Source organism: Passer montanus, unplaced genomic scaffold (genome assembly GCF_014805655.1).
Source record: "Passer montanus isolate IOZ18808 unplaced genomic scaffold, ASM1480565v1 scaffold51, whole genome shotgun sequence".
In the NCBI taxonomy this organism is placed as follows: Eukaryota; Metazoa; Chordata; class Aves; order Passeriformes; family Passeridae; genus Passer; species Passer montanus.
In genome coordinates, this window is record NW_024370041.1 from 4,205,628 (window position 1) to 4,229,927 (window position 24,300).

The 24,300-nt window shown below is 45.7% G+C and overlaps 1 protein-coding gene across 6 annotated transcripts in view; it reads left to right on the top strand.

Moving 5' to 3' along the window:
- Positions 1-329: 329 nt before the first annotated feature.
- Positions 330-24,300, top strand: part of FGFR3 (fibroblast growth factor receptor 3) — a 55,412-nt gene continuing 31,441 nt past the window's right edge. For all 6 annotated transcript variants that reach the window (XM_039723949.1, XM_039723950.1, XM_039723951.1 and 3 more), the window contains exons 1-2: positions 330-379; positions 21,133-21,396. In XM_039723949.1, the coding sequence (XP_039579883.1) occupies positions 331-379; positions 21,133-21,396 (313 nt within the window). In that variant the 5' untranslated portion in view covers position 330. The remainder of the gene's footprint in view (positions 380-21,132; positions 21,397-24,300) is intronic.

Here is a 24,300-nt window from a genome sequence, read left to right on the forward strand (position 1 = left end):
TCGATGCGCGGTGCGCGGCCGGCCGCGGGGCTTGCGCAGGTAGGCGCCCCGCCGCCGCTCGGCGCACGGCTTCGCCCGGCCCCCTGCACTTTTTTACTGCTCCCACCACTTTTTTTCCGCCTTTTTACTATTATTTTTCCTGTTCCTCCTCCGTGTGGGCACTGGGGGCGGGGGGTTTTCTCCTCCTCCCCGCGCTGAGCGCCTCTCTCCCTCTCCCGGCAGCGCGGCGGCGGAGCGGAGCGGTGAGCGGCGGCAGCATGCGGCGGCCGGGGGATGTCTGAGGCGGGCGGTGCGGCGGCGGCCGCGCTGCCCCGGCGCCGCTCCGGAGGCATGCGGGCCGGCAAGGCGGCGGCGGCGAGGAGCGGCGGGCAGCCGGCAGGTAAGGGCTGCGCGGCCGCGCACACACACGTGCTCTGCCGGGACGGCTCCGGCCCGGCGGGGTTCGGAGCGGAGTCCCCGTCGCTGGGCGAGCGGAGTGGGGCGGGTGGATGGATGGATGGAGAGCGCCGGAGGCGGCTGTGGAGCGGGAGTTACGAACGCGGGGCCGCGGCGGTTCCACCTCGGGGTAGTCCCAGAGGCGCTCAGGAGGGACAGAGTGCTTTTAAGAGGATCCCTGTCTGCCAGGAGCCCTCTCGCAGCAAGGCAGTGCATGGGACATGCCGTGGGTAACAGTGGGAAGATGCTTGCGTGCGTGTTTAGCGGCGCATCTTCAGCACTCATCGATAATGCTCTGACTGCGTGTGTCCGGGTGGGAAAAGTAAGGAAAGGTCATTTATATCCTCATCTTGGGAGCAGAAGGGGTGTTGGCACAGCTCCGGGTAGGCACCGGGTTGCAGCTGAATGTGCGGCTGTGCTGAGGAGGGATCTGCGTTTCGGGGCAGCCGGTGACCATCTCCCCTGGAGTGGCAGCACCGCAGTTGCAAGTGAGAAAAAGTTAGCGCGTCGGGCAAAAGCTGGATTTTGCTTTTTCCCTTCTTCTTTCCAAGTAATGTACGGCGGGTTTGAAACATCGTGTCTCTCTGATCCGCCTCAGCTGCTACCTGAGTCCCTGTTTATTTTTCAAAGCTCTTTAATGGAAGGGAGCCCCCTCGCAGCCCCCTGTCCTCCGGTTTGCATGTACCCGGCAGAAAGTTTCCATTGTTCAGGAAAGGGTTTGAAGCCTGTTTGCCAAAAAAGTGACAGGGGAATAAATGGACTTCGTGGAAGCTGGGGGGTGGGGGGCATTACTTTCATACCCCTTTTGGTTAAAGCTATAAATCACACAGGGGGTTGGGTTTGTTTTCAAGAAAGTCCTAATAAAACACCAGATTCTTAGTGTAACTCGTTTGGCTCATTTTTCACAGCCAAAAGAATTGATTTATGGGGCAGCATCGCGGGGACTTGGTCAGAGCAGATGAGGTCGGCGTGCGGAAGGCGGCGAGCAGCCCGTGCTGGCCGCAGGGTGCGAGTGACAGAAGCGACGTGTCCCCAGCTCTCCCTGGCTTAGCCTGAGGGCCGTGCTGGTGCTGTCACTTCAGGCACAGTCGATCCCATGGGGGTGAGGAGCAGCCTCGGTGTCCGCCTCAGTGGTCCCTGGGCTTCCACCCTCACCTTCAGCCCATAGCTGGGGTCGATGGTGTGTTGAAGTGGTGCTAAACCCCTGCCGTGCTCTAAGATGCTTTTGCAAGTTAAAGCTTTGGGACGCTGTTGGAGTCCTAGCAAGTGGCATACTCGGAGGTCACACGGAGGGAAGCATCCTTCCAGTGCTGTCTGTGAAGTGAGCGATGGGTTGGGATTTCCACGGTCTCCAGTGGAAATCCTCGGGATGGGTTCTCTTACCTCTCCATCGGCTTTCTCCGAAGCAGAGGTGGCACTGTCAACTCCCGCTCTGCTCCCTGGAATGGGATTCCTCCCTGAACCAGGACGGTTCCCGTCAACCCCAACCCCTAGCAATGTCTTCAGGAGCTGCCCCATCACTGTGAGCTGTTGAAAGCTCCTGTGGATGGGGACTGTGAGGGGAGAGACAGCTTTCCAGTGGCAGTGGCCATCCCACCATCTTCCACGTGAAGCCAGCACTGCTTCCCCAGCTCTGCGACCCGCTGCCTGTCCGACCTGGGGGGGAAAAGGTTGTGCAAAAGAAACTGTAAAGAATATAAACCTTCAGAGCCAAGTAAAAACACATTTTACTTTTTCAGTCTTTTTGAATTGAATGGTAAAAAGCAAATTCTTTCTCCTAGTCAAATGGGCCATGGGGTATTGGCTCATTACTGAGGGTTGTTGTTCGCTGGGCTTTGCATTTACAGTCTAAGGCCTTATTTTCCATAAAGGGGCTTGGAAGGATTTTTCCCCAGTGATCTAATTCTCCACACGGGGCTGTGAAGGCTATAACAGCTACTGCTTTGTGCCTATACTCAGCTACATAAAACACACATTGAAGGGAGGCATTCTCGAGGTATGTGTATGTTTGCTAATATGAATACTGGCTATTAGCAGAGGTGGAGGGGGTGCAGGTTTTAACATCTCCGCAGGGAGGTGTTCGGCTGTTGGCAGGAAGGAGGCAGATGGCGGGGCTGTTGCTGAATAGAAGCTAAACTAAAAACACCAGGGGCCTCATCTGGGCTGAGTTTCTCTTCTCTCCTGTTCTCGGGGCTGCTGTAGGAAGAACAATGTCAAATTTCCCCCCTCCCTCCTTTTTTTTTTTTTTTTTTTTTATGAATGAAACTAAGAGAGGCGAGGCAGGATTGAATGTGTATGTCATTCAGGGGCTATGACAGAGATGATTAGGGAGGTCAGTGAACTCCTTTGCAGCCTTGAGCATGCGGTCACTCTATTCAGCAGCCACAGAATAGACATCAATATAAAAAAGCCCGTCCAATTTGCATTAGTATTCAGATAAAGATATTACTTCGTACGATTTGTGAATGTCAAGTAATGCTGGCTGTTTTCTTAGAGAGCAGCCCAACTGAAACAGCAGAATTTAATTTTTAAGAAATTCTGATAACCATCCTGTCTCCTGTAACTGGCTTGTGTGCGTGTCTGCACATGGTATATGTGAAAAAGGCAATTTCTGGGCTCTTTAGGATTTGTGTTGCACTAGTTAGCTGCTGAGGCTGTCTGAGTGCATTGAAAGAGTTGTATAGAGAGCTGCTAATGTTTGATCAGGTTTGTGTGGGAAGGGGAGGGGAGAGCTCTCCCAGTCTGTCAGGAGCAGGAACCGAAGTTTCCTTGTGCAAGGAGGGGAATTGTCACCCAGAATTAATACTACACAGGCAGGTTTCTTCCAGAAGGACAGAACAAGGACCATTTGGGGGTTTTGTTTAAGTTTAATGGGAGGGCATGTACCAGTTCCTGTGACTTTTTTGTGTGGAAAGAAGCGGTGATGTGCTGGCTGCAGTGTTTTTCATGCAGCTGATGGCAACTGGGCTCTTGTAGCCTTCCAGCCTGAACTCAGCGAGGGGTCCAAGGTGTAGGGTACGCCGATCTGTGTCACTCTGCTTTGTGTATCTGAGTGTTTCAAAGTTCATCCTGAAATTATAGGGGTATTGAAGCGAGTGCCAAATGGCACTGGCTGTTCCTGGAGCTGGCCTTGGGGTTTATGCGCTCAAACCCTCTGCAGAGAGTCTGTCATGTATTGATGGTGCTGCTTACTTTGTGCCCTGCACCAGAAATGTTTTAGATTCAGTGGGCAGCTGTGAGTGATAGTTTTGAGATTAAAACTTGATCCATTTGTTCTCATGAACAGCAGCAGCTAAAGAGCTAGTTAAGTCTTTAGTATTGACACTGGCCTATTTTGCTACATGCAATAAAATAAGAGGATACAAACAAATGATGAAACATCACTTATTTAAAAAAAATCTATTTCTTACCTTGCAAATAGTGAGATAGAAACTGAACTCTGTTCCAGTGCAGAGATGGACTCAGTATATTCAACAGTAGCTGTATAACATGATGTCTTCTACACATACTGACAAGGGTCACTCCAATTAAATCTGAGGATTTTTTCTTTTAATAAAGACTTTATTAGCAACTGAGTAGGAAACGTGATGAAACTCGATCTGAAAATTGTGTAGCAAAGTGTTGATCTGCTAATTAAATTATGCAATTAAAGTAAGCCGCTCTGACTGGCATGTTAACTTTTACAACTTCCTTGAAAAAAATTCTCAGTGCTGTTTGGGAAGGTGAACCTGTCCTGAAGCCTGACTGAACATGGATTTTGGAGTTAGGTGAACCCCGAAGAGCTCGTGATTATGGCATTCCTGCTGTATCCAGACCATTTCCGTACAATGGGACCCAGTCTGCTGGTTGCACAAAGCTGAAATTTTTTATAAAGCTGGAGAAGGGTTCTCTACCCCAGCCTTACACAGCTGAGAAACAAAATTTTCCCTTTTAAAATAACAGTGGACTTTGATATCCACCTGAATGCTTAAAGCTGTCCTTTCTGAATACTTACTGTGTACATCTGCTATTCACTTAGAGATCCCAAAGGATAGGGAATCAGCCTGGTTTCTGGGCAGTTAATACAATTTTCAGTTTATAAACCCCTTGGATCAAGGTGTTTCTGACAGTGATCTCTTGTTGGAGTGCAGAGCTGTGACTGAAGGCATTTGCTGCACCTTAATTTTAGCTAAGGTTAGGGCATGGCCTGCTGGTGGCTTTTTCTGGCTGGTCATTGAAGTGTGCAGGATTCAGTGCAGGAGCCTGAGCAGGAGCCATTAAGATTTCATGGAGAAGTGGCTGTGTTGTCATAGTTTAGCTTTTGGCAATTTTTACTGTATATAAGGTAGACCCATCAGGCTTATAACAAATACGCATATTTATACTGCAAATAGAGTTGAAATTCCCTCTGCAGTTTTTCCCAGCTCAACTGAACCTGATACACAGATAAACAATAAATCTGGCTATTTTTCTTATGTTTCCCTGTTTGAATAGATTTCTGTCTTGTCCCTCACAGGCTTGTGAGGGATAAGACAGAAATTTCATGTGTCTTGGAAGTTTTTGTGACTCTGCATATCTGTTTCTTCCTGTTTTTATGACGCTTAAAAAACATGCCAGCCTTGAAATTGCCTGCTGACTCCAAGCCATTGAACAGAGTGGTTTGATGTAGCTGTTTCAGTGTTTGCCATTTCATCTCTTTTAACAGCGATTAGTGATAAACTTGATTGTACATGTACCAGACTGTATGCCAGAGAGGATGGTGCCTGCTAAAAGCTCACCCTATACTGGATTTTTTTCAGCAAATGGGACTCTGGTTCAGCACAGCCACTCGTGGTATAAGGCAGCAGACTGTAGGAGGAGTAAATCTGAAAGCACCTCTCTGCAAATGCTGGGCTGAAACCATGTCTGAAGATGCATACAAAGCTGAAAGCATCTTAAAATACCTTGTTACACCCTGAATTTTTTTCCTTGGCTCCTACATAGCTTATCAGTTTAGGGGTTTCCCCTCTTTCGGCTGTTTATCTGGTGGTCTTGTTAAAAAATCCCCCTTTTCTCTGAGGTAGAGCTGACTCCCCAGTGTCTCCTTTCTCATATGCCCAGAGCTCAGGTTGCCAAGTGCCATATCTGTGATTTAAAGCTCTCTATGTGTGAAGAAGGGCTTTTATTCCTGCAGTGAATGCTGTATTCCTGATGTACTTACCCTAAAGTATCTGCTCCTTGGCTTGAATGACCAGGAAGTTTCTGCAGTATCAAAAGCAAACAAGAACTGTGAGATATGGGCTGAGTAAAACCTTTAGCAAACTTGGTAGTTAAAATGTGAAAGGTAATCAGATGTAAACCTGCCCTATTATTCTGATAGGCTATCAGGGCTTTTGCATTCAGGTGGATAGGAACTAACCAGGAGGTAGATAAATCAATTTTATTTTTTTTTGTGCAGTGACACTCAGGTTACTCAATGTAGCAAAGCTATTTTTGAAGAATAGCAGCACAGTCAAATAAGAAAACATTTCTTCAGTAACTACTTCAGTTTCAGATTTAACCTAAAAAAGGGGTGGTATTTATTGGTTATGGGTACAGTAGGTCTAGTGTGTTGGCCTTGCTTTCTCAAATCCAGAGAGCAGGGCAAGATAACGAGTTGGTTAAATAAAAAGGTTATATTGAAACTTGGAAGTAGATCTCTTTATCACGCAGAACTGTATGCAAAACAATTGCCATGCGCTTACATGTTTAGCATCTGTGAGATTTTGGGGCTGTGCCATTTCTGCAGGTTGTGAGGGGTTAAGAGAATTAATAACTCAAGAGAGAAGGGTTCCAAGTTTTCGGGTGAGGAGAGGCGGCAGCCCAGGGTTGCTGTCTGGGAGCAGGCTCTGCTCCACAGGCTGCTGTGTGTGCCCAAGGCTCTTCCGTGGGAACGTCACAGCCCCGGGACCCGGCGCTGCTGTTGGCACCAGCACAGCCAGGGCTGCACTCTGACCTGCTCAACTACCTGCAAATGGCACACTGACACATGGCAGCATGCTGGCTTGGAATTTTTTTCCTCATTTCCTTGTCACCCAAGGAGCCAGGCCATCAGTTGAGTTCCTTGAGTGTGAGGCTTTTAGGGAAAGACAGTATCAGGTACCGACAGCTCACTGTGGCATGCCAAAAACCTCCAGAGGTGGCTTCCCAACTGTTGCTTTTTCACAAATGATGAAAGTGTTTGTGAGTTTATCTTCATTAAAAACTTTTGCTCTGGAAAGTAAAGTCTTTTATAATTGTGCCTTTCACTGAGCTACTTTGTGCTGTTCACAAGGAATCTCACTAAATTATTTCAGCTGATGTAGTTAAATCAGTCAAGCTTTGGAGACCAGTGCTGGGTTATAAGGATTGGACCCAGTGCTGGGTCATAAGGATTGGACATTGCTTTCTTTCCAGTATCCAGAAGTAATGGATTTTAAGCATTTTGGAGTTGACCTGGCTCAAGCTGAGTGTAGGGTAGACAGCAAAATAGCTGGGTATTGCTTTTAGGGCCCAGACCTTGTGGTGGTGATGTGGTGCATGGGTGGGTTCTCACTGATGCCAGAAGGGAGGAGTGGTGTAAAGTAACAGGCAAGAAGGGGAGGACTTCACTGTCAGAGAGCTCCAAGGAGGGTGCTGAGGATGGGAGCATCTCTGATGCTCCTCTCACAAGAGGCAGGTGGGACCTGGCTCTGTGAAAATGGGGTGCAGGCATGGTCCTTACAGCAGCACCATGTCCCAGGAGCCATCTGGGCCCCTGTGTTGCTGGTGGTGCCTCTGCAGAGGGGATTTACTGGGGGTTTCATTGTGGTGTCTGGCAGAGGAGGTCATATGAAGCCCTGGAGCTGTTTCTGTTCCTCAGGGCACCGCAGGGTAACTGGCATCACCCTGAACTGGCAGCTCATCCCCTCTTGCTCACTCCCCCTGGGGAAGGTAAAATACACCTCTGGAGGCTTTTCTTTGGAGTAAAAAGGAGCTACGGGAGATGTCTCTGGATCCAAGTGATGAGGCCAGCCTTTCTCAACCTTCCGCTTTCCCTGACAGAAAACTGAAAAGATCCCAAGAATTAGATTTTTAATTTTATTTTGATGCTTGACAGAGCCTGTAAAGATCCTTCACAGCAAATTTGGCTCCCAGTTTGGAGGGTCATTGCTTTCTTTAGGGGTTTTGCCATTCTCTGCTTCTTGTAGTCCTGTAAAAATAATAATGAGGTCCTGATCTTGCGCCTATTGAATCCTAGGCAAAAAAGCCCCCATTGATTTCCAAGAGAGCAGGCTGAAGCTCTTCACAGATCCTGGTGGGAGCAGATATTTAGCACAAGCAGGGATTGTTTGGGAAGTTTTCTAATGACCCAAACATTTTAACAAGCAGAGGAAACTCTGGCGAGTAAAAGGGCTCGCAGTTTGGGGGTGGAGGTCCCTGGAACTGGCTCTCAGTGACCTCCCATTCCTCTCTGGCCAGCTGACTTTCACTTCCCATCTTCTTTCTGTAACTCTGGCTGCGAGGGGAGCCCGCAGCAGCATCACAGCTCAAGCACCAGAGGCAGCGGTGACAGCCACCACCCAGCTCCCTGTGCCTCTGTGTGAGCCCTCTGTGCTGGCCACTGTCCCCTCCTGCCCCATCCTTGCTGCTGTTTTATCAGTGTTGCCAGCATCAGCCCCAGCGCCATGAGCAGCGCAGTGCACTGGAAAGTGTTAATAATTCCCTGTGGGATCTGTGGGTGAGCTGATCCCTGGGACCCTGCACCTCACAGGAGCCTGTGGAGGAGCTTTCCTGGCACATCCTGGGCAGAGAGAGCACAAGAAAAAGTTTTCCCACAGGATTGGTTTTTTTTTTTTTTTTTTTTTTTAATAATCCCGCTTTCATGGGCGAGACTCAAGTACAAGCAATTCCCTCCCAGCAAAATACTTCAGCAGCTTGTGTGGAGACTGTAGGGCCTGAATAAACTGGTGATTTCATTTCTGTTTAAAATTTTTTTAAACTTCTCTCTATAGAGTCCCCCAGGAAAGCATTTTGTTTCTAGGCAGTAGCAGGATCTGTGCAAGATGAGCCAGGATGTGCCTTGGGAGATGGGAGGCTCACAGCTAGAAGTGAAGAGGAGAAACCAATTGCAGTGAGAAGGTTAAGGAGTTCTGAGTGTGCCCTGGCAATTAGCATGTTCAAGTGAAGATAAATCCTCAATGAGCCTTTCTTTAATTAAAGGAATGATTGGAATTAGGCATAGTATCATCTCTCCTGATCAGTATCATGAATATCTGTACGAATAAAGCATTTCTGAAGAGGGAGAGAAACACCAGATTTTAATCTTCCTTTGGTAGCCGATACGTCTGCTTTTTGCAAGGGCAGATTTCTCCCTGTCTTGGAGTACCCAGGCTTGTTGACAGTAAACAACTGTCACTTGGCAGTTTATGAAAGAAGAATGTTTTAAGAAAACATGTCCAGTTTAAATAGTTATGTTAATAGGCTGGGGATTCATGCAGAACTGAGGGGATCTGGTAAATGGAGGTACATAAATTAGCTGGTATCCATAGGATTGTGGATTGGTTTGGATTGGACAGGACCTTAAATATCACCTTGTTCCAACCTCCAGTATTCTGTAAGAAAAGAGCTGAATGCAGCTGGGGAAGAAAAATTAAAAATACTTTTCATTTTACTGTGAGTGTATTATGCATGAATTCACAGCTTTCTGTGAAAGCATAATTTTTTTTTCCAAAGAAAGTTCCGAAATACTCTTTCTTACAGCGTTGATGGGTTGGGCTCTGGGAAGCCCCTGGGTGGGATGAGCTGCAGGGCTGGGAACCCAGTGCTCCCCCCAGATGCTGCTCCCAGCTCCACAGGCAGCATTTGGGCTTTGCAGCTGCCCCGCCGTGTCCTCAGCCTTTGCCTCGCAGGGGTGGTCACTAGAGGAGGCTGCACGAAAACTTTGCCTCCAGATTTGTGAATTGATTAATTACAGAAAGGAAGGGGTGGGCTGGGGAGTGGGGGAAAGTCAGGAGCAGCAGATGGTGTCCTCTCTGCATCCCTGCCCAAAGTTGCTACAAATCCATCACCCACCTTCTCTGGAGTTGAACTCTGCTGGATGTAGTGAGAGATGAGTGAGCGCAAAGCGTTTGCTCCAGCTCAGCCCAAAGTCATCAGTGTCAAAATATAATGAGTGGGGGCCTGGTGTCAGGCACTTGAAATCTGTAATCAAGCATAAAAAATGTGTTTCAGGCTTTCCAGGCCCCTGGTTCACGCAGCTTGGGGTGTGAGTGGCTAATGGGGGATACTAGCATTAGCATTGAAGATGCTGGGTAAAACCACTCTCCTGCATTCCAGCTGCCATCCTGGGATATAACATAAATACAGTAAATACCGTGGAGTTTTAATACAGAGAACTGTGTTACAGATACTTTCTTTTAGCCTGAGGTATGTCAGAGAGGGGCATCTTGACAGCAGCACCTTCTCCTGCCATGGTTGCAGTTAGGGCAGGAGAGCTGGAGGAGGAAATAGGAACCACCAGAATTTTGACAAAAGGGTCCCAAACAGGAAGCCTCCCACTACACAAATGCTTTGCAATCTGCCTAGTCAGAAAAGGAAAATAACTCCTGGAAGGGGTTAATGGAGTTGTGCTGGGGCTCCAACCTGTGAATTATTTAGTGAAGGAATGAGATTTCTGCCTCATTTTAAGTGCAGTCATGCTGGCATCTTGATTTTTAAGAGGCAGTGGGCTTCTGCATTGCAAAACCTTAGTGAAGGGGAGGGAAGCATAGAGGTCGCAGTGGTTACTGCAGGGTTCTCCTTTGCCCTGTCCCCCTCAGTCAGGGACAAAAAGGGGCAGGTTTGTACCCACCCCTGTGGTCTCAGTGGTGGGTCACTGCCTGAGCCTGGGTCTAGTGCCCCACTCAATGCAAATCCTTCCTGTGGGGAGGCATCTCCCTGCTCCGAACAAGATTGTCTTGTGGAATGTGTTAGTCCTGGCAAAAAAAGGGCCTGAAACCTCCTCAGGTGCTTTCAAAACACATGTAAATGTTTGAAGTAGAGGTTTTCTCCCTCTCTGTCCCCTCCTCCTGGTGCATAGCAAATGAAGTGCAGACAAGAGGTGCAGTCTTTGCAGGAATAACTTAACCCGGTGTTTGAGCCCAGCTGTTTTGGGCATGAGACAGAGCAGCTGGAGGGGTGACATAGAATGTCTCAGGGCAGGCAGGAAGAAAAGATGACTCTGGATTAGCCACCCACCTGTGGAAAGGGTGTGGAGGGGGCAGAATGCTGTGTGCAGCTCTTATTTCATTTATGGGTTATGCATCAAGGGAGGCTGTCCAACTTCGTGTTTTCATGAGTAGTGCATGGTGGTGGTTCATCCCACCCAAGGGAGCATGGCAGGAGCTTTGGTGCCTGACTTCCAGACCAGTCCAGCCCTTTAGTGGCTGCTGGACTCAGTTTTTATCATCTCTGTCTTCTACCTGACAGAGAGAAGTGGCTGTTTTCCCCCTCCTTGCCTTGCCTGCTGCACTGACCATCTTTGGCATCACAGCAGCATCTGTATAATTCTTAGAGGCTCATTTGCACAGAGAAGAATTTATAAGTGTTTCTGGTGGGGAAAGGAAAGGAAAAGCTGGGGAAATGAGAGTCAGAAGGATGGGGAATATATCCCAAAGTGCCTGTGGAAGGTCCCTGGTTCATGCAGGTAGGACCAGCCACCTCCTCTTGTAGGAAGGTGGAAATAGCCCTATGAAGAGAGTCTGCATGGCCTTACAGCAGTGCTAAAATATCTCTGCACAGGGGTATCTACCCTGCCTCTAGAAGTTCTGGATCCTAATGCAGTGCAGGTTGTAGATGATTATTTGGGAGCCCTAAAGCTGCTTGAAGGCAGTGGGAACCAAGACACGCATGACTTCCTTGAACTCTCTCTTAATTTGTAAAGTGGAGTCCAAGCCCTGCTGTAATAGATAGGGTTACAGGAGACCATTAAAAGGTCCCTCCTGGTGAACCTGATGCCCTGGTGCTGCTGCTGGAAATGATAAACCTCTGCATTCAGGTTGGATGGTATGCCATGCCCTGCGTGAATGCGCCTATGCATGGGAGCTGGTAAGTCCTGCTAATTTAGGGGTTGTTTTCCAAGTCTGTTTTCTATAACCCTGTAGACTTAATACAAATAAAGAGCTGACTAAGTTTCCTGTGAGAAGCGCGGAACAAACGCTAAGTGTGGGATTTGAATGCAGAAAGGTGAAAACACAAATGTATACAGAAACAGCAAGTCAAACAAGCTGAAAAAATATTGTAAGGTTGATTTAACAGAGCAGTGAACTCAAAGCTGTCTAATCCCTTTAGCAGCCTTCTTTAAAGAGGAGAAATAAAAGAATTTTTGACATTATTTTTCTTTGCCATCTCTCACAACTCTTTCTAATAATGCTGAAGGATAACTTGAGTTTAGCACAAGGACAAAGTGTTGCAGCTTTAGTTAGAGGTGTTTTCTAAATAACAAAATCTTTGTGTGTCATTTGTGAGGTTAAAGTGGATCAGACTTCCTGAAAGGAGATTACTGTTAAATTTCTCCAACTGGGGTACCTGGCACCTAAATCTCGCTTGAGACTCTGAAATAACAAGCTTGGTTTTGAAAGATGCTGAGCCAGGTCAGGCTCTGCATTTAAATCGTTTAAGCACTCTCAAAATCTGGCTATTCATTTTGATGCATAGATATGGATTTCTGGGCTTAATCACCGACCTTTGCATTTCAAATGTTTGACCTTTGTTTTCTTTACTAAGTATGCAGACAGAGTGGCCCCCAAATTATTATTATTTTTCCCTTTTACACAGCTGAAAACGGCCAGCAGAGAAGACTTGAAGTTCTGAATCTTATTACTGAGAAATAGGGATCTTTGAAAATAGCATTTTATGTTACTCAAGGGAAACTTGCAAAAAGGGGAATATTTTCTTATTTTCATTCACGTGAACATGATCCTTCATATATCTAAAACCCACAATCAGTTGGAAAAAAACCCACCCAAACTACCCTAAACCTTTGCCCTCTCTTAATCCCTGTACAAGAGGGTTTTTTTTTTAAGATGTCCTTTTCTCCCCCCTGAAATAAAGGCAATTGATAGGCTTATAAACAAATACCAAACATTAAGTCCTAATCTCCATATAGAGGAGCCTGACCCTTTTTATGGAGAGAGAGGGTAGAGGGAGGAAACGGGGCCAGGAGTTTCAGGTTTAATGCTTATTAAAGTTTTAGTGGGTGGGAAAATGCAATCAATAAATTTTGTTTAATGCCTCAAAACTGGTGTTAGTTTTCACTAGCTACACCGGAGAGTAGTTTTCATTTTGAAACTAGGACACTCGTAGTTGGAATGACAATTAATGTGGAGTGAATATGGTCCCAGTTGGAAGCCGATTTTTTGAATAGCATGAGAACTCCCCCCACATCCCTGCCTTGGCTCCAAAGTGGGGTAGCTTCCGTTTTTAATTAGCAAACCCGGCAAAATTTAGCTCATTGTGTCTTTCTGATCCTTTGGCCCAGTGGATAGCTTGGATTTCTCCATCTTGCTGTCTTGAGGCTGTTCTTTTTCTTTTTTTTTCCTTCAGTTTTGGTGCGGGAAGGAAAGGGGGGCTTCAGGATACTTAGGATTAAAGTCATTGTTTGGGGGTATTTGCAGCCAGCTGCCTGCATTAAATGAAGATTAGAGGAGTGCACATTAAAAGTGCAGGGGAAATACAGAGGAACTGGGATTTGGGAGCTGCATAGCTGTGAACCGAAGGGGAAAGGTTGGGGCTTTATGGCAAATTTTTTCTGATGCCATGTGATCTTAAAGCCCACTTCAGAAAGCATCACAAGTAGCTTCCAGAGCAAAACTGGCTTGGGACTTGGAAAGGGAGCAGGAGCACTTGCATCCCTTAAAAAGTTCCTCTGAGGTAAGCCTAAACTTTTGAGCATGGGGAACTCACGTGTTTCTTAAAAATTCATCTGTAAGAGCACTTGAGAAGTGGTGAAGTTTTGATGGAACTGACCAAGTAGCTGAAAGCCCACCCTGGAGGTCAAAGCTCCAGCAGTAATGAATATTTGAAGGATTTTTAGGAAGGAGGGTATAGAGAAAGAGCCCAGGAAAAAAATAACCAGAAGAATCATTCAGCAGCATTACACAAAAGTTTAAAACTATTTCCAAAGATACAGCTGCTCTCCTTTCCCTATGCTTTGTGGAGCAGTAATTTGTGTAAGCTGTGTCCTTGTAGCAAACCCTGCTCATTGCTTTGGGTGTGTCACTGGCAAAACCCCTCCAGGTACCCTGGGCTAGGAGGGATGCTGTGGTGCACTGATGCTGAAGAGCACAGGTTTGATCAGGGCCTCCAGTCTGGCAGGACCAAGTTCTGCTCCAGTGGAGTTTGGGGCAGGCTTTGCCCCATCTGTTGGGATGCTGGGAAGCCTCATCCTGTGCCTCAGTTTACATAGCTGCTGCCACTGGCTTTGAAAGGGCTCGTGGTAGTTGCTTGCTTGCTGTAGTGATGAGGGTTTTTTGGACTTCCTCAGGCATGTAGAGCAGAAATGTAAAACATCAGCTGCTCTGTGGTGGGATCTGTCTGTCAGCATCAAGCTGGGATGCCCCTGCTGTGCTGAGCAAAAGCTGAGGCCAAGTTGGCCACTGCTCTTCAGAGGCAGCAAGAGGCAGGACACCAAAAGGATGACAGCACAGTGTCTGTGCTGCCCCAGGGATCAGCCCAGTGGGTTCCCATCACTGCCTGGAGCAGTGAGCAGTGTGGGCTGGCCACGTTTGGCACCAGGGTTGCTGAGGTGACCTGTGGGCCAGCAGCTGCAAGGGTGTGCTCATCGTGCCAGGCTGGGGCTGGTGTCACCCCCACTGTGAGAATTGGTGCAGCTCCTTGCTGCCCTCCTCCAGGAAAACACAGAGGCTTTGGGAGAGCAGGAGCCATCTGCATGGGCATCCTTGAGCAGGAGCTGTCTCAGCCTGGGGACCTCAGCCTGCCCGTGCTGCCTCCCATCTGCTGCTCCCTGTCTTTGGGGACCATTGGTGAAGTGGAGACATTTCATGTCAGTTCTTTTATTTCTCTAAAAAAAGTTCCATGCTAAGGTCAAAAAGAACTCTGAGCTAACCAGATACATACGAGGGGTGTTTGCTTCCCTGTTTTCCATGGGGAACCAAGTGTTTGGATTGGATTTTAAGGAAAACTCCCCATCACTGCTTGTTCTTTTAAGCCAGCAATCCCCAGCTGAAGGCTTGGGACCAGTTCTGGGCTCTCAACAGCAACCAAACCTTTGTGCCTCTTGGAGGGGTTTACATTCCCATCTCTTTAGGTGTAGCCAGGAGACCCCTTTGATTTGTTCTCTGGTGGGATTTTTTTGTGTCCTCCTTAGGACTTCCAAGTGTCAGAGGGAAACCCTCCTGGCCAAAGTGTTTTTGTAACTGTTTTAGTTTTGTGGCAATTTATTTCTTTAAACTCTCTGTGACTGAATTGGGTGATCTACGAAAACAGTCCATTAAAAGGAGGATACTGTAGAGTCCTGATGAATCCTGTTTTCTACTTGGCCGATGGAACAGAAAGCTAATTGCCAGTAGTAAATCCATTCAAAGGAGAGCTGGAGGGAGGGAGGAAAGCTAATATTCCTCCTTGAATGCCATTTAATCTCTGAAACCTTTCATGCAGATGTAAATTAGGATTTGCACAACAGAGTCAACAGTTGCTCCCTAGATAAGGCAGATTTGCAACATCTGCTTTTTCCATTTTGGAAGCTCTTCCAAAGTCGGGGATAGCCAAGCTAAACAGTAGAGATTTTTTTAATTCCTTTCCATAATCTCTTGTTTATAAAGAAAGCTGCATAAGACAGAACTAAACCTGGTTATTGTTTTGCTAATTCTCTAGGAAAAAGGTTTGCTCTTCTCCTAAAACAGATCTAAGAAAATCCCCACGGGGTTTTAACACAGTGCAGGTACTTGTTAATGTTTTTGAAAGAAATGTCTGGTAACAATTGCATAGGCCACTGCAGTGCAAATACAGTATAAACAGTCTTTGCATTTTTATTATTACTATTATTATTATAGCTGTTTTAAGCTTTTCCAGGAGAGCTGCCTCATCTCAAGCAAACACTTGCAATATAGGAAAGATGAAGTGGTACGTTTGAGTGATCTGGTCTAGGGGAAGGTGTCCTTGCCCAAGACAGGGGTGTTGGAATGAGATAATGTTTAAGATCCCTTCCAAAACAAACCATTCTGTGGCTCTATGAATCTGTGAAATAATGGAGGCAAACCCTTTTCAGATATGATTATCTAAAGACATATTTTTGTATTGCAGTTTAGACTTTTACAGATACAGATATTTTATTATTGCAGTATTTTATTTCTGGGTGTGAGCCCCACTGAGCAGGGGAGATAACCCAGCAAAACACCACTTTGGGAGGTGATACTGCTTCAGCAAAGCATCCTGTGCTGCTGTGATTGCCAGAGCAAGCCCCTTCTTCCCAGGGTGGCTGCAGCCTGACATGGGGAAGTGTGGTGCAAGAGGGGTCTTGACCCCACAAGGGGAGAGGAGCTGGGGAAGAGAGAAAACAGAAGGTTTTATATAATACTTTTTATTTTATAAATAAAAAAGAATAGAAAATATCTGCAAAAATACTTTATATAACATCTTGCATGTATTTGATGTATTTGCTGTGCCAGGCTGGTGAGGTGCCTTTTGGGGTGACAGGGCCATAGCCAGAAAAGGGTGTTGCACCTCTGGCACCATCATGGCTGTGCAGAAAGGAGGGGAAAGTTGTGCCCTGCATAAAGCACTGCCAAATACATACATACATACATATACATACATATATATATATGTATATGTGTGTGTTTATATATGTATGTATATATATGTGTGTGTATATATATGTGTATATATATATATGTGTGTATATATATGTGTATATATATGTGTAAATATCTATGTGTAAATATCTATCTATCTATCTATCTATCTATCTATCTATCTATCTATCTATCTCTATTGATATATAAAATACCCCATCAGCTCCCTGCAGAGCAGTGGGGGTTGCAGGGACAGCTCTGCTCCCTTGATCTCACCTGCCCTGAGAAGGCAGGTTCCTGGAGAAACAGGTGATCCCACGATCTTATCATGCCCAGCTCTGCAGGGGCTGCAGTGCTGCAGGGCCCAGGACTGTTTTGGAGGTTTTCAATATTCCCCCAGGGTCTCTCTGCTTCTCTGGGAGGAGACAGAGGGAATGGGGATGTGGGTTTGTGCATGGCATGGTTCCCATGGGGAGGTGACACTGAAGCCACTTGTCACTTTTCCTGGCTACTTTTTAGATTTAGACAGATCTTAAATGAACAGTATTTGGCAAGGAAAGTGTTTTGTTTCCCTTTTGGGAAGTTTGCTTTTCCCAGTGCAGAAGTCCCAAGGTGAGGTAGGGAAGTGACTCCATCCCAAGAACAGCCACACAGGTATTGTGAAAAACACCTGAATATTATTCACTGGGTGAATCATACTCTGTTAACACAGGTTGGACACTTACTTAGAATAAACCAGGGCTAGATATACAGGACACAGTGCTGGTCTGAGTCTGGAGATAGTGTACATGCTCTTTGCCACCATGGCTGTGTTCATACCCCTGATGCTGGAGGTTTTCGTACACCTCCAGCAATTATTCACCAGCTTGCTGGCTGGGTCCGTGATCCCCTTGGGAATGGGATAACAAACTCAACAGGAGAAAGCTCTGGCATGGCTGTTGCTCTGTGATCCTGTAATGTATCCTGTCACGGTGGATTTGGTGCAATAAAATACATAGAACAAGAAACTATTTCAGATTAACCTGACGAGAGAAATGTGTGGAGCGCTGCTGTCTCTGTGCTTGTTAACATGCCAAATTCAGCTTGTCCAGCTTGAAAAGGGAATAATATGATCTGCTTAGAGCTGAGCCTTAGTCCATTCCAGCACTGGGCTGTGGAGCAATCCTGGAAAGCCTCTCAAGGCTGCCAGGGTTCAGGGTGGGGTGAGGAATCTCTTGCTGGTGGTACTGAAGGTTGTGTGCCTCAAGTGCTGTGTGTGGGGGAGTCCCAGTGTAGTTTGAGTTTGTGGTGGATGTTCCCTGCTGCAGGATGCCCACTGAGGGAAAAGGATGATGGTGATGGGGGATCCATGTACCCCACCAGAGCAGTTCCTCAGGAGACTCCTGAACACTTTGGTGTTGGAAAAAGTAGGGTTGTGGGAAGTTATTCCAGGGAAATAATCAAAGGTGAGGAGAAGGAAATTTTCTGGAGCCAGAACCCAGCACCCTGTGAGGTGACATGGGACCATGGGGCTCCCTCACCCCTCGCTGTGAGTCTTTGCTGCCCAGGAGCAGTCCTCAGCAGCATGTGGAAATACTCCCTGAAACCCAGGAGGGCATCAGGCAGGCTTGAGGTTATCTTGGATTTTTTGGGGACCATAAGCAGCCTGGGAATAGCCCACCACCCTCCACCTCCTCTCCTCATCCTTTCATGCCTGAATAATAAAAAACTTGGGAGCTGCATGCGTTAAAACCAAAATAAAACATTTCCAGGCTCAGCCAGAAACGAAGTATTGATGTCTGAGAGGAGCAGACTGCTGATGGAAATACTGACACACTTAAGTACTTGGAGCTGTGAACCACACAGAAAGTGAAATATTGCTGGGATGAGCCAAGCAGCTACGGAGATGAAGTATCTTATCCTTATAAGTGAATACATACAAAAGCATTTCAGCGTTGCTGGGCCAACTGCTCCTCATTGTGGAAGGTGTTTCCAGCCAGTTGCTGCCTTTTTGCTCCTCTGAACAGCTTAAAAATGGTCTCGTTCTCTGTTTGCTAAGAGCAGTGATGATGCTGCAAGTGCTGATCTCCATCAGATGGAGATCTGGTGGCTCTTGGTGGTTCTCAAGTCATTACTGTTTTGGCTGAACAAATAATTTGTTGAGTTTTAGTCATGCCTTGGGAGCCCACAACCCAGACTGCCTCTTTCTCTCAAAGAGCCCGCTAAAGCTGCAAATGTTTTAATCCCTGCTCTGCTGGCAGGTGTCAGAGTGGGCTCCTGTAAGCCCTACATGGGGTAACTCCCTGGTGATTTATACTTGTGTGTCATGATTTCATCCTGTCTGGGAACTCAGCCCCACACTGCAGCTTGCTCACCCCAACTCTGAGGGTGGAGGAGAATTGGAAGAGTAAAAATGAAAAAACCACCACCATAAAGGTGGTGATAAAGACAGTGTATTAAGAGAAGCAAGGGCTGTACACAGAGGCAAAGCAGAACAAGGAATTAATTCTCCACTTCCCCAGGGCAGGTGTTCAGCCCAAGCTGGGCTCCCTCATAGGGTGACTGAGAAAGACAAATGCCACCACTCCAAACAATCCCCCTTCTCCTTCTTCCCCAGCTTTATTGCTGAGCATGATGTCATATGCTCTGGAGTGTCCCTTTGGTCAGTTGGGTTCAGCTGTCCTGCCTGTGTCCCCTTCCATTTTTTTATAGCTGGGGAACTGGCTTCAGAGAGGGGCAACTTCACGTCTCCTTCAGGTCATGGGTCTCTGGTTGAAAAGGTGTTGGGAACACCAGGCACATGGAGCTGGAGGGCAGAGGGGAGATGCTGGACTCCATCCACCCTGTGAGAGATGTGAGCTTTGGTTCCCTGCTTTGAACTCCTGCTGTTCTGAGCATGGAAACGAGACTGTCTCTGCTTTCAGATTTATCTTTGTACTTGAAAGCTATATAAGGCATGAGAGTAAAAATTGGTTCTCCAAGGTCACGATTGGCAAAGTGCTTAAAAGTATTTGAGTGCCCATTTAAATGCTTTGTGGAGATCTCTAGTTTGGGTCCTGTTTATTTTTTAAGCCATAAGTATATAAACAGGAGTTTGAAAAACAGTTAACAGAAGTGAGATTAAGACCATTAGTAGTGTTCTCCTTTTAATTCACTGGTACATCTACCCCGAGATTACTCCCAGTCAGTACAAATGAAGTCACTAGCACCAAACTTTGCATTACAACATCTGCTGCAGACTGACTGGGGAGATTGAGGCTAGAGATGCCAAAATCAAGTTGTCAGAAACAAGAGATGCTGCTTCATTCCACAGAAGAAGCTTGAGACCCCAGTCCATCTGCTGAGTCTTACTTTCCAGCATTCTCTGTGTACATTTTGTAAAAATTCTTTGTTGCTTTGTCATTAACCCAGGTTCATTATGGTTTTTGAAAAAGAGTTATTTCCTTTTAGACAGCTAACCAGTACAGTTTGGCCTGTACTTAGTCTGGGCTTGTTCCTGTTCAGTGGGTTTATAGTACAAAAGCCAAAATACACAAGGCTTGATCGTCTGGCAAATGGCTTTGGTAGAACTGTGTTTTGTGTGGAGGGGTTGTACAGTTGTGTGGGGTTTGTTTTCCAGTAGATGAAATTAGCAAGAGGTTCCATCAAACCAGTTCCGTTAGACCAGTACTCAGACTTGTAAGTGCAAAGCTGTCCACAGGGCTTTTTAATTTGAAGCCAAGGTTGGTACCAGTGAAAAAATCCTCATAGTCTAGAAGAAGGAAGAAAAAACTTGAACATTTAAACCAGAATATTTCTTTTTCCATATTTTCCCCAGAGATATATCCCAGTTGGGAAGAGACTGTGGGTAAACACTCAAATGTAGCAATAAATCTGATAGCAAGGAGATTCTGCATGTAGCTCAGTCTTCTTTTTTGATTTACTAAAAGTATATGCTTTCAGGGAAAAACTTTATTAAAAGGGAAAAAAACCCAATACTCTAAACCTTTGACTGCATGAACACCACAACATTCTGGCCAAACCATCAAATATTTGAGTTGGAATTGCTGCCATGGTATGAGGAAAGGTTCTTTGTAATCCCAATGAGTGTGGGCTTTGCCTCCTGTGAGACAATACCTCCCATGAAATACCACCTTTTCAGGCTCCCAGAATCTTTTCTTTCTACCCTTCAAGGCTATTGACTACAACATTTTTATATTTTGAATGTTTACATTTATACAAGAATAAAAACACGCATGACAAGAAGAGAAAAGCAATGTTTTTCTCTTACAGCCTGCTCTAGTTCATTCACCTCAAGGCAGAAGAGCAGCCTGGAGCCAATGCTACATCCTCAGGCATTTGAAGCTGCTCTACTTGCACTGGTTTCATTATCTATGAATTCTGCGCTTTGTTACACATAGAATAACTTCAGCAGGAAGCTAGTGATGGTTTCATTTATTTTAGCTATTCCAGCCTTTATCTTCTGTCCAGCTTTCCACCTGTTTTCTTCAGCCCACAGGTGTTGCCTTTGGGTCACTCAGAGTCCCATAAGAAATTTGGTTTATCCCCAGTTCTGCTCCTTTCTGTCCTTGCTGGGTCTCGTAGGGTTTGTGGACAGACTCACAGCAATAAACAAAAGGAGGTTCAGAGACTGAGCTGTGAGCTTGGCAGCACACACTTATTTCTGCCAGATCACCCCCTCACCTGCAGCACTGGGTGTTGCAGTGGCCCTTCTGGAGGTCTGTGCTGTTTGTTGGGATGCACCTGGTGGGGTGGATGTGTTTTGGTTGCTGCAGGGTCAAAGCCATCCTTGTAGGTCAGACCTGACTGTCTTTGCACAGCTGCCTGCCTGTGGCAGGCAAGGGGAAGACCTGGGCACATGGAAGCATCAGGAGAGCAAATACAAGATGTGTTTCTTTTTTTTAAAACAGTCTTCTATCTCTGACAACTGCTGTTATTTATTCATCTCCATTTCTTTCTCCCTTTGCAGAATACTTGAGGAGCGAGACCGCCTTTCTGGAAGAGTTGGTGTTTGGAAATGGAGATACCATTGAACTTTCTTGTAACACCCAAGGCTCTTCTGTCTCTGTTTTCTGGTTTAAAGATGGTATTGGAATTGCACCTACCAACAGAACTCATATTGGACAAAAACTGTTGAAGATAATCAATGTTTCATATGATGACTCAGGGCTGTACAGTTGCAAGCCAAGGCATTCCAACGAGGTCCTGGGAAACTTTACAGTCAGAGTTACAGGTGCGTGCAGAAATACAGCTGTTTCAGTGGTTTTCTATTATTTTTTTCTTATTTTTAAATTTTTGCCTTTTCACGTGTTCAGCACAACTGGGGGTTTGGGGTGTTTGTGTGTCCTTGGAAGGTCTGTACCTCCCTGCTAACTCCTGACAGTGACTAGACTGTCAAAACAAACCAGTTGAAGAATGTTTGTATGTCCATACCAAATGTTGAAACTTGATGTTAATACTGAGAGAGACTTAGAAAGGATGCTGGTCAGATTAAACATCAAATCCCCCTTAACACTCAAATAGATGCAATCCTATATGTGTCCTTGAAGTTTTTTTGAGTGAGTGAGCTGTGGCTCAAGGAGGTTAAATGATGTTTTCCATGTTATGTGACAAACCAGTGGCAAAATTGCACATAAGAGCTGGAAGTTCCTGAAGACTGTTTCTCTGCTGTAGCTGGTAAATCTCTGCCCTCCATCACAGTTGTCACAAATTGCTAGCTTGTTTTAGAGGTAGCTTATCTGTAAACTGTGTATATCCAAAATATGTGCTTTGTCAAAGTTACTTATTGGGATTCATACATTGCAAACAAGTGCTGTGTTAGCAAAGCACATGCTGTCATTTGCTTGGCCATATTTTTAGTGGTGAGGACGGTAGAACAGAACAGCTACAAGCTGTCCAAGCCTGGATCACTAAACACAGAGTGCCCGAAAAATCTGTTGTTTCCAGATAGCCAACCACCAACACAAAAGGTCATTTTCATTATTTCAGACTGGTGCATTGGTAGGTGGATCACGATGAGCAGATAAAAACTCTCCTGATCACAAGTTAAAAGCCTCAGTTTTCAGGAGAATTAGCCCCTTGGGGATCTCAGGTTTTGAAAACTTTCATTTGCCCTTAAACTACAGAGCTTTTTCAAGAATCCTTGAATAGCAGGTTCTTCCTCCAAAAGTTGAGTTCCCTCAAAAAGTAAGAGTCTCTCTCTGAAAACCAAACACAGAGATGTTTGTAATTGGGAATCACATCCACTCCATAGAGCGCTTTCTTGTGCAGTAGGATTTTGTGTGAGAGAAAACCATCATGAGAATAAAAGCTCATTTCACCAAGCCTTCAGCCACATCTGCTTTTTATTGAGCATTACTGGAGATTGCTGTGAATGGTTCAAGGTCATATCAATTAAATGGTTAAAGAAGTATTTGGCCCTTGAAAGGCTTTCTTTAACTAGGTATGATTATTGGAACTATCCAGCAAACTGCAGGTTGTTAGAAATGTTACTCTCTCTTTTCTCCTAAGTGACACGAAAATGCTTTTGAGTTCAAGGGGCAGCAGGGAGGCAGGAGAGGGCAGCTGGTTTCATGCTCAAATGAAACAGCTGCCAGCCCCAAAAGTTCGTAAAGTGAGAAATTGTTTTTAATAGTGGAAGGACTGATAATCCTCTGCTTTTAAAAAGTTTAAGCCCCTGTGTTTTTCCTCTTCACTAATAATAGCTAATAACAGCTTAAGAACTAGCGAGTAACCTGAACCTGCTTTCTGACAACATTATGAGTCTTTGATTCTATTAGCCCACTGTCATTACCACCAAAGTGCTGGTAATGTGGGAGCCTCCTTTTTAGCTGTCAGCAGCACTTGTTTTAAACTTTGAAGCCCTGCTTTATGTGGCAATAGCGGCGCCTCTCATATATTCAGATATTTCTTCATAAATGGTATTGATTGCTCAGCGTGGCACTGCAGAGATGAGATTGTGATTGGAGATTTGTGGTTTGTGTCCCCAATTCTTAAAGGTAACGCCAGCAATTAGCTCAGGTTCATGTGGATATCTGATGTTTGGGGCTGGAGTTGTTCTCTGCATTAAACTGGTTTAAAGCTCTACTAACAGACTGGAATTGCTCTGATCTCTGTTCTTAAGTGAGCAAAACTAGGCTAGGTATGCTGGAATAGCTGATCCACATACAAGTTCCATTTTGAGAATGCTTCCATGTCCTAGGGGCATATGAGGATTTTCCTACACAGAGCCATGAGATTTGCAACAAACTGACTGTGCTGCAGTGACTCTGACTGTGCACAGGGGGATGTTTGCTGCTGGAAGCAGAGCAAGTAGGTGCTGGAGCTGACATTATAGGGCTGAGAACCAGGCAGATATGATATCTTTAAAATTCCTCCCTTGACAGACAAGGGCTTGAGTGTTTTGTTAGTTTACAGAAAGAAACATACTGTCCCCTTAAAACCTGAGCACTTGTAAAGGATCGTGTAGAGGCTGCATGCCCAAACTGATATCCAGCCCTGTTGGCAGAAACTCCATTTCTGCAACCATTTCATGCACAGAACAGCCTTTGGATTTAGTGGCTGAGCAGCACCCCTGTGATGAGCATGGACTGCAGGCTGGTACCAGCAGAGCTTTCAAAATACTCAAGGCCAAGCATTACAAAATAGGTGACTGAACAAATTAAGTCCCTTTTCATTCATAATTAAAGCCCTTTTGAGCAGTTCTTGCCAATACTTCAACAACTTCTGCTAAAGATTACTGTTTTAGTAAATGGTAAACAAATAACTTAAAATTTTTAGTCACCTTTTGAAAAAGGTGATGTTTTAGTAACTTGAATAGGACAGTAGCTGTGAATATATGGGATACTTGGTCTCAAAATCTAATCTGCGCTTCTCATCTTAAAAACAAGCAAAGTGAAAGACTTCCCTCAACCTTGTGAAGATGATTTTGAATTAGTTAAAAAATTGATTCTACTCCTTTGGTCATGATTGATTAATTGGAAAGCAGAAGTAAACCATAATCATGGTTAATATATGGGTAACCAAATCTGAGAGCAGAGCTGAGAAGGTGCTGATTTCTCTGTCAGTGCTGGTGGGGATTTGGCTCAGTTTCTGCCTTCGCCAGGACTTGAGTAAACCTGCTGGATCAGCCAGAACA